The 13,466-nt window shown below is 46.1% G+C and overlaps 1 protein-coding gene across 1 annotated transcript; it reads left to right on the top strand.

Annotated features, from left to right (window-relative positions):
* The first annotated feature begins 2,843 nt into the window (after positions 1–2,843).
* On the top strand, positions 2,844–10,068 carry LOC138097406 (serpin B3-like). Its single transcript, XM_068993546.1, has 8 exons — positions 2,844–2,930; positions 3,949–4,138; positions 4,726–4,782; positions 6,065–6,193; positions 6,495–6,612; positions 7,946–8,088; positions 8,383–8,538; positions 9,200–10,068. The coding sequence occupies exons 2-8, from the start codon at positions 3,974–3,976 to the stop codon at positions 9,605–9,607; spliced, it is 1,176 nt and encodes a 391-aa protein (XP_068849647.1). The 5' UTR covers positions 2,844–2,930; positions 3,949–3,973; the 3' UTR covers positions 9,608–10,068.
* The last annotated feature ends 3,398 nt before the right edge of the window (positions 10,069–13,466 follow it).

Genomic DNA, 13,466 nt, shown 5'->3' with positions numbered 1-13,466 from the left:
CCAATGATGTTGGTATATTTAGAAAATACCTAAAGACGGGGTGGCAAGTACTGACTTGCAAAATGATCTGAGAAGCGCTGAGTGTCCTGTGACACTGTGTGACATCGTGGTGTCTTCACCTTGTCTAATACGTGCCAGGAGCACTTTTGAAAAGGAGGGGGAGAAGGATGTGATACGGTTTCTTATTTGAACTAACCAAAGTTCCCTCTAAATTTAAGCAAAATCCCTTGCTTTCCATACGTGCTCAGTCGTGCCCTACTCTTTGCCACTCTATGGACTGACTGTTGCCCGAGAGACTCCTCTGTCCGTGGGATTTCCCAGGCAAGAATACTGGAGTGGGCTGCCGTTTCCTCCTCCAGATCGAGATCGAGGCCTTCCTCAGCTAGTGCCTCTTCCTCAAAGCCAGCCTCTGCACCGCAAGCCTCAGTGACTTAGTCACAGGGGGAGTCAGCTCAGTCAGGGGTTCCCTTGAGTCCTCGACTCCTGCTCTGTCCCCCGGGCTTCCTCCAGGCCCAGCCGGGGCTCCTTGCTTCTTCTCTGGGCTCAGAGCCCTTTCTCTTTGAGCCCAGAGACGTCCACCCTGCTCCGGCCCGGGGGCCTCCCTGCCCTCTGGCAGCGTCCGAGACGCAGCCTTGACCGGGAGCTCTTATCCCTCATGTCTGTCGTTTCTCACCCTGGGTCTTTTCTCCTGCTGTGTCCTTCTTCTTCAGACTCAGCTCCCCCATCAGACTCCAGCAGACTCCATCCTCGCTCAGCCCACCCAGTCTCAGCTCAGGGGGCTCTGACCTCCAGTGTCATTCGGGGGTCAGGAGCTCTAAGAGCAGCGGGGCTGAGCTCAGGAATCATCTTTCCAGTTTAGACACACGGGTCTCCCTTCATTCGGGGGTCAGGACACATAACCAGGAGGAGCCCTAAGACTGGCGGGGCTGAGCTCAGGAATCATCTTTCCGGTTTAGACACACGGGTCTGCCCTTCCTCCAGCTCGTGTCCCCATCCCTGTGCTTCCGGGACGCTGTGGTGGGCGAGTCTTCCCATGAGTGGGTGATGTGCCGGGACTGCACGTGTGGACCAAGCACAGTACTGAGTGCCGGGGTGAGGAGGGAACTGGCAGCCCACACACGCGCACTTTCTCCTAGCCTGCTGGGAGTAAAATGGTGCAGCTGCTGGGGAAGGCAGGCTGGTAGTTCTTCTAAATCAATCATAGAGTAAAAATCGACCAATCAGTTGATTAAGTGTAAACTTACCGTTGACCCACAGATTTCATTCTTAAGTATATGCCTAAGAAATTAAAACATACTTCCGCACTGAAATTGCTAAATTTTGCACAACCCTAAAAGTGTCTGAAACCCTTCCTTCCTCCCTAATAACTGTGGGGTCCTTGGAGGAGAAATTAGGGACCCATTCCCACCCCTTCGGATTTTGTGGGAGAATATGATCTCTACTGAGAGGGCAGAAGACACAGCTCCTTTTCATCTAAACACAAGGAGATTTGTCAGTAAAGGCCCAGAGTCTGTCTACACCTCCCTGTGGGGGATGGGTACACACGCAGCCTCCTGGAACCAGCTCCCTGCCTGCAGAGCTCACCTGGGCAATTCGCCACCTGGGTTTCTGTTCAGCCACTCTGTGGCTCATTTCTGTTATCTGTGAAACGGGGAAAACACACTTGCCAACCTAAATATGGTACTAAAGAGGAAAATGGGTGAATTCAAAACCCCCTCAGTAAAAGGTCAGCCAAGTGAAGTCGCTCAGTCATGTCCAACTCTTTGTGACCCCGTGGACTGTAGCCTACCAGGCTCCTCCATCCGTGGGATTCTCCAGGCAAGAGTACTGGAGTGGGTTGCCGTTTCCTTCTCCAGGAGATCTTTCCAACCCAGGGATCGAACCCGGGTCTCCCGCATTGCAGGCAGACGCTTTAACCTCTGAGCCACCAGGGAAGGAGTTTTAATTTTATTCTATTACAGGAACACCAGATGCTTGAAGAGATGAGACTCCAGTGATGAGACTCAACCATGCCATTCAAAGAACACATATTTTTCTTTTTTATTTTCTTACAGACTTTGACTCTGTCGTTCTGGTCATGAATCGGAAGTGGGTGTGCTGCAGAGCAGGATGACTGAGAAATGGTGTAGTTCTGGAGCTCAAGCTATCTACTTTTCTGAGACATCGTTGTACAAAAACATTAGAAAACTGCCCTTAACATGGGTCCTGTTTGTATCCGTTGTTCTTCTCACTGAGAGCAAGTGAGTCTGCTAGAAAATGAGCTGCCCTCTGAGCTTAGCAATCAGGGCACAGCTGGGATTAACTGCGAGGACAGTGGGGTCACGGGGAGGACAGCGCCAGGGTCCAGCCTTGAGGGGGGCAAAACATACCTGGTCTCCACCTACAGCTGACACAATTTGCCAGTCTCTCTTCTACTGAGACGCTGAGCTATTTTCCCGGGTACACAAAATATTTTTAAAGAAACAAGCCTTTGCAGAACTTAAAAAATGTCAGCTTTTCAATTGTTTGTGTTAGAAGTGGTCTTAAATACGAGTCAACATGTCTTCACAAGAGAAGATTTTTCAGGGCGGTTATTTCCGGCTGGGCCCAGTTCCTCAGGGCATGTGAAGAAGTTGGAACATAAGTGCGCTGTCACTGGTCTCGGAAAGGCATGTACCTGCGTTTCATATGACCCACAGATGGCAGGCCACAGGTTCTTCTGCGGAAGGAAAGGACCTACAGGAGTTGGTCAATAATCTCGTCTTGACTCATAAAGACTTCTTCCTCATGAAGTTGAAAATAACTGGTGAAGAAATCAGAAGTTGGTCTTGAAATTCCAGCTGCCTTGAGGCACGGGAGGCGGCCAGCAGAGGTATATATTCAGGGCTGAGCACACCCGGCACACAGACGTGCAGGCTGCCTGCCCACTTCTGCTTCCTCCAGGAACATAGGTGAGTGCTTCCAGCAGCTCTGAGTTACTCAGGGGTCCTTTCTGAAAGTAATGATGAATGTGATGTTTTATTGTGCATGTGTTAAATATTTCGTTTGGTATGATGGTATTTTACATATTCTGCCACAGTAAAAGAACCGTTTCTCCTGATTTAGTCCATAGGTAATTTACTTATTTCTAAAAGAAAACCCACGCTCCTTCGGGAGCACGTGTATCAGGGGTAGGCTGTCCAGCATCCACAGATCCTTCAAGTAAGGCACGGAGGTACCTGATGGGAGATGGCTGGATGTTACCACATCAGTTTTGCCTTAGAATCTATTATAAACTCACTGGGGAAGAACGGGAGGCTGGGAAAAATTGAAAGGAAAAAGGAAAGGGGGTAGCAGTGGGTGGGATGGTTCTGTAGTATCATGGACGCAATGAATATGAATTTGAACGAACTCTGGGAGGTAGTGGAGGGCAGAGGAGCTTGTCCATGGAGTGCGAAGAGCTGGACACTACTTAGCAACTGAACAGCAACAGCAAAATGTCCACTATAAAGCAATTTTTGCCCGCTCCTGTACAGCCAGTTAGGGAGGAACAGTAAAGATGCTCTGTTACTTTTTAGAAATGTTTCTTTAAATACTAATTTCAATAGTCGTCTAATTATGAGATGGATGCAGGTACATCTCCTAATTATGAAATGTATAACATGAAGTTTCTATTATATTTAAGAACAGTTTCTATGAATAAGGCTTCCCGGGCGGCACTGGTGGTAAAGACCAAGTCTCCCAATCCAGGAGCTGTAAGAGATGTGGGTTCAGTCCCTGGGTGGGGAAGATCCCCTGGAGGAAGGCATAAAAGCCCACTCCAGTATTCCTACTTTCAGAAGTCTTCTAATTACTAAATGTATACAAAGGAAAAATCTTAGTTGCCAGAAATCCACAACCCACACATAAGGCATTTCTTTTAGAAATTCTCATTACAGACTAGCCTTCCTTCACTAGAGTGATGATAAAATGCATCTGATGCTCTTCCAGGACTTCCAGACCACATCCAGCCACCATGAGTTCCCTCGGTGAAGCCATCATCCACCTTGCAATCGATCTGTTCCACCAGATCAGACAATCAAAGAAGGAAAACATCTTCCTGTCCCCTTTCAGTATCTCGTCAGCCTTAGCCATGACTTACTTAGGGGCCCGAGAAAACACCGCATCCGAAATGCAGAAGGTAGGTGGCAGCTGCCTTTCCGTCACAGGTCTGCACGGCTTGTCTGCTGGCTGGTGTGCAGGTGACCACAGGTCTGGCTGTCCCTGGTCCCACGGGAAGCTCAAGCAGCCCCACGACCTGGTGGGCACAGAGTGGGGCACGCACTCTCCTGCAGGGCTTCCCCCCTGCTTCCTGTGCCTGGTCTTCCTCTGGGGGCTGGGATGAACCCCTACAATTGCAGAGGTGAGGCTTTAATGGAAGAGTTCACTGGAGGTGAGGCCCTGACTAAGATCCATGGGTGACATCTTTATATGTTTCCTCAAAGATGAAACAAAAATGAGACATAATTCTTTAAGGTGGGCAGCAATCAAGCAGCTTTGTGGTTTCCACACACAGACTGTGTTTTTTAAGAAGCAAGTGTTTGCACTGAATATTTCTTTCTTCTGTTCTTTGTTCCCTATGGTTTGGGATTTTTTTGCTTGGTTTGGTACTTGGTTTGCATTTTCTTTCCTTTCTTCTTCCTGACTCTTTTCTTTCTTGTTTATCGACTGTGATGCACACAGATGTATAGGGTGACACTTCTCTGCCCCACTATCTGTCTCCTCCAGGTACTTCACTTCACTAAAATCACAGAGAACGCAAGAGGAGGAGCCGCAAAAGATCGCGTGAGTCACAGCGCACCGGACTTAGAGGGTCACGTGTCCAAGAGGGTCACAGTTTAAACTGGGAATTTCAGACAAAGTGGGGAAGCCCATTGTTAGGGGATCTTAAGTGAAACCTTGGACAGGGGGTCGCTCATTTCACGTTACCTGGGTACTTCACCTCCTCGTTACCCTGAGAGGAGAGTAGCGTCTGCTTCACGGTAAGGGCTCTGAAACCAAAGGGGCTTCAAATTGCGCTCTGTTGTTCAGGAATGACAAATGTGGAAAATACAGCTGCTCTGAGCCACAGTGACTTCATCCCGATTAACTGGGGACAATAGAATGTCTGCTGCAATACGTGCACATCCACGTGAGGAAGAACAGCAGTGCCGGGAAAATGCAAACTCTGACGTGTATTATGTATTTTATTATTGTTATTAGAGCAAAATAATCATTATAGATTTATAACATGTTTCAAACATTGGATAGTATTAGTTAACTCATAATATTAATATTGTCATTGGATAATATTAAATCATGACGTTATTTCATATTATTAAGACCAATAGGTAGGCATCAAAATATATTATGGAAAGTGATTAACTGAGAGCTATTGTTTATAGACTAGTCCAAAACTCTTAGGTAGCAAGTTTAAGGTTCTGGATTGAGACAGGCCTGAGTTGAAAACCTGGCTCTGTCTCCTTGGAGAAGCTACGTAGCTCTCTGCACTCTCCTGTTATCATGTGAATGCAAGTAAAGACTCAGAGGTGCTGGTGCGCAGCTGCGAGCTGTGTCCCAGTCACACACGGCTCCTACCCTGAGAAGTGTGGCCATCGGAATGAAGAGCCGTAGGTCAGGGTCAACAGGTCTTAGAAGACAACCCCACCAGGAGTAAAACAGGGCTTCACGTCATAGTCTGGGACAATATGCAGCTTTCACTGCCTCACACCGTTGATGGCTGTTAGAGACGCACAGTGCTCTGGCCCTCAAGAAGCCTAAGCCTAGCTGAGAAGTTGACCCTGACCATTGCAGACAGCTGAGACATAATGCAACGGAGGCGTGGTGCTGCATGGGCAGTTCAAAAGAGAAAAGAGTGGAACGTGTTTGAGCAGGGAGAAATAATTGCCTAGAAGACTGACTATAAACATTAGGAAGGCTATATCCAGTAAACACGCCAATTAGGGGAAGTAGCCACAACCATCGTCCCCGGGGATACCTCCCTCTAGACAGGGACCCAACAGACCCCTGGGGGTGTAGAGTTCACGCTGACAGAGAATCCAGTGAGCTCACTTTTTGGTGTTTGAAGGTTGAAAAGCCAGGCAATGTTCATCATCACTTTCAAAAGCTGCTGACGGAATTAAAGAAATCCACTGATGCCTATGAGCTGAGGGTCGCCAACAGGCTCTATGGAGAAAAGGAGTTTCCGTTTCTCCAGGTGAGTTTCCTGGTCTATCAGGTCCCGGGTCCTCGGGCCCCAGCTCCTAATGGAGGGGGAGGGGTGCAGAGGAGCCTGGGGCCCCGCACGGGGGCATTACTCCCAGGGGCCGGGCTCCCCAGCCACAACCCCACCCTCTGGAGTGTCCAGAGGCTGATAGCACACCAGTGAGGCGGGGCTAGGCATGGGCTTGTGAACTCTGCTTGATCAGGATCTAACACATCGCATTTAATTCGGGAATCCCGACATGGTCACTGATGAACCACTTTCCATTCCTGCTTTCCTCCTGCTCGTGTCACAGGAATACATGGAGAATGTTCAGAAATTTTATCTGGCCAGTGTGGAATCTGCTGATTTTAAACATGCTGCAGAGGAAAGTCGAAAGATGATTAACTCCTGGGTGGAGAGCCAAACCAATGGTAGGTTATGAATCACTCATTAAAAGTCACCGCTGAGTCCCCACTGTGTGTGAACACAGTGTGGACCCTGCCCAGGCTTCCAGGAGCGGGGGTGAGACGAGATCGAGGAGGGTGGGGAGGCCCTGCAGGGGGCAGACGGTCCACGTCAGTGCGGAGAGACCCGGGCGGGGGTGCTCCCAGGACCAGCCCCCTGCAGGCACAGCTGAGTCTGGAAGACAGTTTCTTGTGGATCTCAAGTCCCTGCTCAGACTTCAGGGTGATTCATAAGTTTTTCTTTCAATTAAAGGCTCAACTTCTGGATTATAATCCCTAAGAGAAAACATGAAGAGTCCACTTTTGCTTTCTTAACTGAGAAACAAACTGCTCTCCTTTAAACCACCCTTCTTGCAGAAATGACCCCCTGCAGGAGAAGGTGCTTGGCCCACGTCCCCCTCCCACAGGATTGTCATAGGTGTCCTCCCCACCCAGGGAGGGGGCTGGACAACGTCCCCATCCCGTGAACCGTATCCTACCTCCCTTCCGAAATATAGGCTTAACCTACAGCAACTCAGTGTGCAGAATGAAGAAGAAGACAGGGAATGGAAACAAGAGACAAAGCTACTGAGGGAACAGGAAGGGAGGAGAGGGAAGGAAGGAAACTGGCCAGTAAAGGTCAGCAGAAGTCAGTTCTTCAGAATCGATGACCTGTTCATCAGTTCCGATGAACAAGTTATTGTCAGAATCGATGACCGAGAATTCTTGGGTCAGGAAGAGCCCCTGGAGGAGGGCACGGCAACCCACTCCAGTGTTCTTGCCTAGAGAGTCCCATGGACAGAGGAGCCTGGTGGGCTGCCGTCCCTGGGCTCACAGACTAAAGAGGCTTAGCACAGCTGCTGCTGCTGCTGCTAAGTCGCTTCAGTCATGTCCGACTCTGTGCGACCCCATAGATGGCAGCCCACCAGGCTCCCCCATCCCTGGGATTCTCTAGGCAAGAACACTGGAGTGGGGTGCCATTGCCTTCTCCTAGCACAGCATGGCATCTTAAATATCATAGAGATATCACAGCATCTTAAATATCAGAAATCAGTGCATCAGGATTCCTTGTGACATGACTGCGGTCCCCACACACACACAGACTGAACACCTTCCCAGGCAGGAGCAGGGGCGTCTCCGTGAGGGCGGCTCCATGAGGCCGGGGCCGTGAGCAAAGCCTCACCTGGTGAACCGCTGGGCATGGGGTCCCTCACGGGCTGACTTGTGCAAGTATTTAATCATCACTTGCAACTTTCAAAGCATCTGACAGATAAACCCCTCATGCCTTTCACAACAGACCTTTGGTTTTCTGTCTTTGCAGAAAGAATCAAGGGTCTGTTTCCCAAAGACTCTCTCAAAAGCACCACTGTTCTGGTTCTGGTGAACGCCGTCTATTTCAAAGGGCAGTGGAACCAGAAATTTGAGGAAGAAAGTACTACGGAGGAAAAGTTTTGGCTGAACAAGGTATTGTCTGTAATTTATGTATGTAACAAAGTGTAGTTACACACGCACTGTGAAAGTTAAATGCATAGTGATTAGCATATAACTGCATATAGAAGATAGAATTTGTCAAGGCTTATTGTCTTGTAGTTTTTTTAAACTTTATTTACTTGGGATTCCTTGAAGAAACTCTTATCTCTAAGACACAAATTTACCAGATCATCTCTTAGGAGGCTGAGTTTGGTATCTCAATAATATTATCTTTTTTTCTGGACTAACGCTCACTTGGCATTCTTTTTGCACATGAATTTATTGCAGGATACAAGCAAACCTGTGCAGATGATGAAACAAACTGATAGCTTCAATTTCGTGTCACTGGAGGATGTGCAAGCCAAGATCCTGGAAATCCCATACAAAGGCGAAGAGCTAAGCATGATGGTTCTGCTGCCCAATAAAGTAGACGGTCTGCAGAAGGTAAAACCTGGTATTTACAGTGCTGCATGCTATTGTTTAAATTTCCAGTGATACCATGCTTGTGTGGGCTGCTCATAGACTGGCTGGCAGCATAGAACAAAAAAAAAAAAGTCAATATCTTAAATATCAGTGGCTCAATGGTTAAGAATCCACCTACAGTGTGTGAGCCACAGGAGACATGGGTTCAATCCCTGGGTCAGGAAGATCCCCTGGAGGAGGAAATGACAACCCACTCCTGTATTTCTGCCTGGGAAATCCCATGGACAGAGGAGCCTGGAGGGATAGACCATGGGGTCACAAAAAGAGTCAGACGTGACTTTCACATGAAACAAATGTTGTTTCATTAATGTGTGCATATTTATACACACGCACATATATATACATATACATTAGAATAGACATTTCTATATATGCATATATGTGTGTACATACATACATACATGAAAATAGCAAAGTTATAAATATATAAAAACATTTATTTGATCTATGATATATATTCAGGACTGTTATTTTTTCCTCCTCAGAGAAAATCTAATAAACTGAATCACCTGTGTTCATGTTTACTGTTAAAATAAAGGTTTTCCAGACATTTCAATCCAAGGTTAGGTGGGCCCCATGACTGCTGAGAATCCTGACAGTTGTTCCTTTTCCACTGTTCCAGCTTGAAGACCAGCTCACTGCTGAGAAGCTAATAGCGTGGACGAGCCCACAGAATATGGGGAAGAGACAAGTGCATTTATACCTGCCTCGGTTTAAAGTGGAAGAGAGCTATGACCTCGTGCCCACACTGCAAGCCCTGGGGATGGTGGACGCCTTCCGCGATAAGGTGGCCGACTTCTCGGGCATGACCGAGAAATATGATCTGGTGGTGTCGACGGTCGTCCACAAGTCCTTTGTGGAGGTGACCGAGGAGGGCACAGAGGCCGCGGCTGCTACCGGTGTGGGTGTCAGTGTTGTCACGTCACTACCGTTTTACGAGAGTTTCCGCTGTGATCACCCTTTCCTGTTCCTCATCAAGCACATCAAGACCAACAGCATCCTCTTCTGTGGCCGAGTCTCTTCCCCTTAGACGGCCTTGGCCAGCGGCCACACTCAGGGGCATTCAGAGAGCTGTTCCCGGAGCTTGAATGCTGGTGTAACAGGTTCCCTTGGATTCATTTTCCTTTCCAATCTCACAGTCACCACTGAGCGTGTACTGGTGGAAGTATGCATACGACGTCTGTCTCTCTCTCTCCTTCTACAAACATATGTAAACTAACTCTCTCTCCATGATAACTCCTCTTTGCACAAAATGTTCAACATATTTTAAGAGATTAGCTGATTCATGTCAATGTATGGCAAAAACCACCACAATATTGCAAACTAATTAGCCTCCAATTAAAATTAATTAATAAAAAAGATTCTTTCTATACTTATCTTCTATTAAGCTTGAAATATCACAGCTCTTATTCAAAAATTTCAGGCCCTAAATTACATAAACTGTAAGTCATATACACTCTTCACCTAGGCACTCACATTTCTTTGAATTCAGCTGGTATGTGGGACACTTACACGTCTAAAGTTTTGATTTTGTGAAATGCATTATCAATAAAACAATGATTTATTCATGTCATTCATTGCTTTTCCTTTTTTCTTATAAACAAAATGCAAGTGAACTACCACACATAGAAAAGATAATTTAGAAAGATCTTGTCATACACAAAAATTCAAAGTAGTAGAACATGATGAGGTTGAAGAGGCGGACTGCTACCAGAGCGTGAAAGGCTTTATAACCCACGTTAAGAACTTAAATATGAGTCCAGAACTCAGAGATGGGATGAGAACTGAATCTCTAAACAGGTAAGGCAGACAATACCGATAATAGACAGCTAATAGAGTTACTGAGAGAACTATGGTAATCATTGCTGAAGGCAAAAATGGGATCAGACTGGGGGAGTATATAGTAAGAAGGGCAGGCCCACACGTGACCCTGAAATACACAAATACTTAAATGTCAAGTATCAACAGTTTCTATTTTCCTAAAACATAGCTCTCCTTAGGGCAGGAGGAATCTTTTGGAGCTGACAGACATGTTTACTACATAGATTGGAGTGATGGTTTCACAAATGTATTCTCATCTCAAAACTCATGAAGTTGTATCCGTTAAACATGTACAGTGCTTTCTACATCAGTCATACATCAATAAGGTTATTTTTGAATGGAACATAGCGAAAATCAATATTTTATGTGGTTTAAAAAATGAAAATAAAGGTAATAGAGTTTAATAAAGAATCTCATGTTCATACAAAATACCTCTCCCCAGGATACCACCTGGTCCCCATTGGGTGGGCCAAAGCTAAAAAGACTGTTCAAACCCCATGTGGAGAGAACGTGGATCAGTCAAAACTCTCCCATATATCTGGTAGGGATACAAAAGCTGCAACCACTTTGGAAACCAGTCTTGTAATTTTAATTTTTCCGTCTTTATTAAGATACAATTGACCCGTAACACTGAGCAAGAAGAAGGTGGACCGCGTGTGGATCTGACCCACTTATTTTCTGCCAAGTGATCACCATCCCAGCTCACATTGATGCCTCCGCCACATCACATCGTCACCATTTCTTTGTGAGCTGTTTTGTTCAAGAGGAGTGGTCTCCTTCTTGATCTCTTTGGGGGACAGGAGGCTAGGGTGTCCTAACACTGCTGTCTGGGTGACGTTCCTCCAGAAAACTCTAAAATCTCCATGGTTGAGCAGTGTCCTTCTAGAGAAAGTCTTTCTCAAGTGTGCAAGATGCTCATGTTGGCACTTTCTTGTAAAGTCAAATGTATACTGACCAGACAATCTAGTAATTCCATGGCTTGATTTTACCCAAGAGATGTGAATACAACCGCCACAAAAGGACTAGCGTACAGATGTCCACTGAAGTTCTATTCACACTGGCTGACAAGCTGGCAAAGCCTCAAACTTTTATCGGAACTTTTATAGAAACAAAAGAACAGAAATCTCTGGTTCCTATGGCGACATAGATAAAACTCTACACACTACACTGTGCCAAAAAAACAGTTGAGCAGAAAGAGTGCATGTTATCTCATTTCACCCATGTGCCAGTCTTTTAAAGGAATACAAAAGAGACCTTTGAAACACCTAGAGCAACATGATCATGGGAAATAAAAACACCAAAAAAAGATAAACGCTCACTAAACACGAAAGCTAATATTTTATCAATATCGTCTGTTAGTGAGATGAATCAGAGCTTAATTAGGGCTTCCCTGGAAGTTCAGACGGGGAAGAATCTGCCCGCAATGCGGGGGCCTTGGGATGGATCCCTGGATGGAGAAGAGTCCCTGGAGCAGGGAATGGCACCCACTCCAATCTCCTTGCCTGAGAAATGTCATGGACAGAGAAGCCTGGCAGCCTACGGTCCATGGGGCTGCAAGTCAGACACGACTGAGCAACTAACACTTTCAAAGCATAATTTCTCTGTGCTTTTTCATTTAAGGTTAAGATGTATACTCCTAAACACTTACTTGTTCTGCATCTAACATAGAATATTGAACTTTGTTAATAGCAGTTTTTAAATTAAAATAACATTTTTAACACTTTTTATTTTGTGCTGTGGTACAACCAATAAAAAACGTTGTGATAGATTCAGGTGAACAGTGAAGGGACTCAGCCACGCACACATGTTTCCATTCTCCCCCAAACTCCCCTCCCATCCAGGCTGCCGGGTAACAGTGAGCAGAGGTTCTGAGCTATCAAGTGATAGTCAGCTGTTTTTCCATTTTAGGTGTGGTAGTGTGTACCTCTCTCCCAAACTCTCTGACTATCCCTCCCCACACCTTCCCGCCTGGGGCCATAAGTTCGTTCTCTGAGTCTGTTTCTGTTTTGTGAATAAGTTTATTTGTGTTGTCTCTTAGGTTCTGCATATGAGATGTTATGCAGTATTTCTCCTCCTTTGTCTGACTTACTTCACCCAACGCGATAATCTCTAGGTCCATTCATGTGGCTGCTAATGGCATGATTTCATTCTTTTTAAGAATCATTAAACGTTTCTAGAGATACACTAAATGAAGGTTTGGAGAAGGAAACAGCAGCCCACTTCAGTGTTCTTACCTGGAGAATCCCATGGACAGAAGAGCCTGGCGGGCTGCAGTCCGCGGGGTCCCAAGAGTCAGACAGAACTTAGTGAGTAAACCACCACCACCCCCAAACGGAGAGTCTGTCTATCACAGGAAAAAATGTTCATGACCAGACTGTTGGAATACATTTTACTCATTAATTGAATAATACACACCAAAATTACTCCCATGCCTTCTCTCCAAGCTCATAACAGTTTTTAGTTTGCCTTATAGGATTGCTGATTGTACTGGACTGAAGAAAACTTCCCCCTTCCACATAAGAAATTTCACGTCTAATCATAGGTTGTGACCTTATTTGGAAATAAGTCACAGACATAACTACTTCACACAAGATCATACTGACTCGGGGTGGACCCTAATCCAATGACTCGGATCCTCAGAAGAAGAGAAGAGACATTCAGAGAAGAGTCAGGTAAAGGCAGAAGCTCAAGCCCAGAGCTCTAGGGACCAACGTACCTGGAAGGGGTGCAGCTTTCTCCTCTAGAGCCTTCGGAGGAAGTGTGTGCTGAGGACAGGTTGATTTTAGGCCCCAGGCCTCCAGAAGTGAGGGACAATGAGTACCAGTGGTTTTAAGCCTCAGCTTCAGGTACACCGCGGCATCCGTCCTAGGAATCCGACATGCTGCTTGAGAATGGAGGGGAGCCCCTCCCACTCTGCTGCCTAAATTCTGGATGACCTTAATTAGCTAGAGCAAAACTCAAGCATGTCAGCAATTTAAAAATATATGTTTTCAAACAATCACATACATATAAATAATATTATAAATCAAAATTCAAGGAAATTCTTTGGATTTGAGCAATAAGTCTTT

The sequence above is a fragment of the Capricornis sumatraensis genome, chromosome 21 (assembly GCF_032405125.1).
Source record: "Capricornis sumatraensis isolate serow.1 chromosome 21, serow.2, whole genome shotgun sequence".
Classification (NCBI taxonomy): Eukaryota; Metazoa; Chordata; class Mammalia; order Artiodactyla; family Bovidae; genus Capricornis; species Capricornis sumatraensis.
This window is presented reverse-complemented; position numbering and strand designations above follow the sequence as displayed.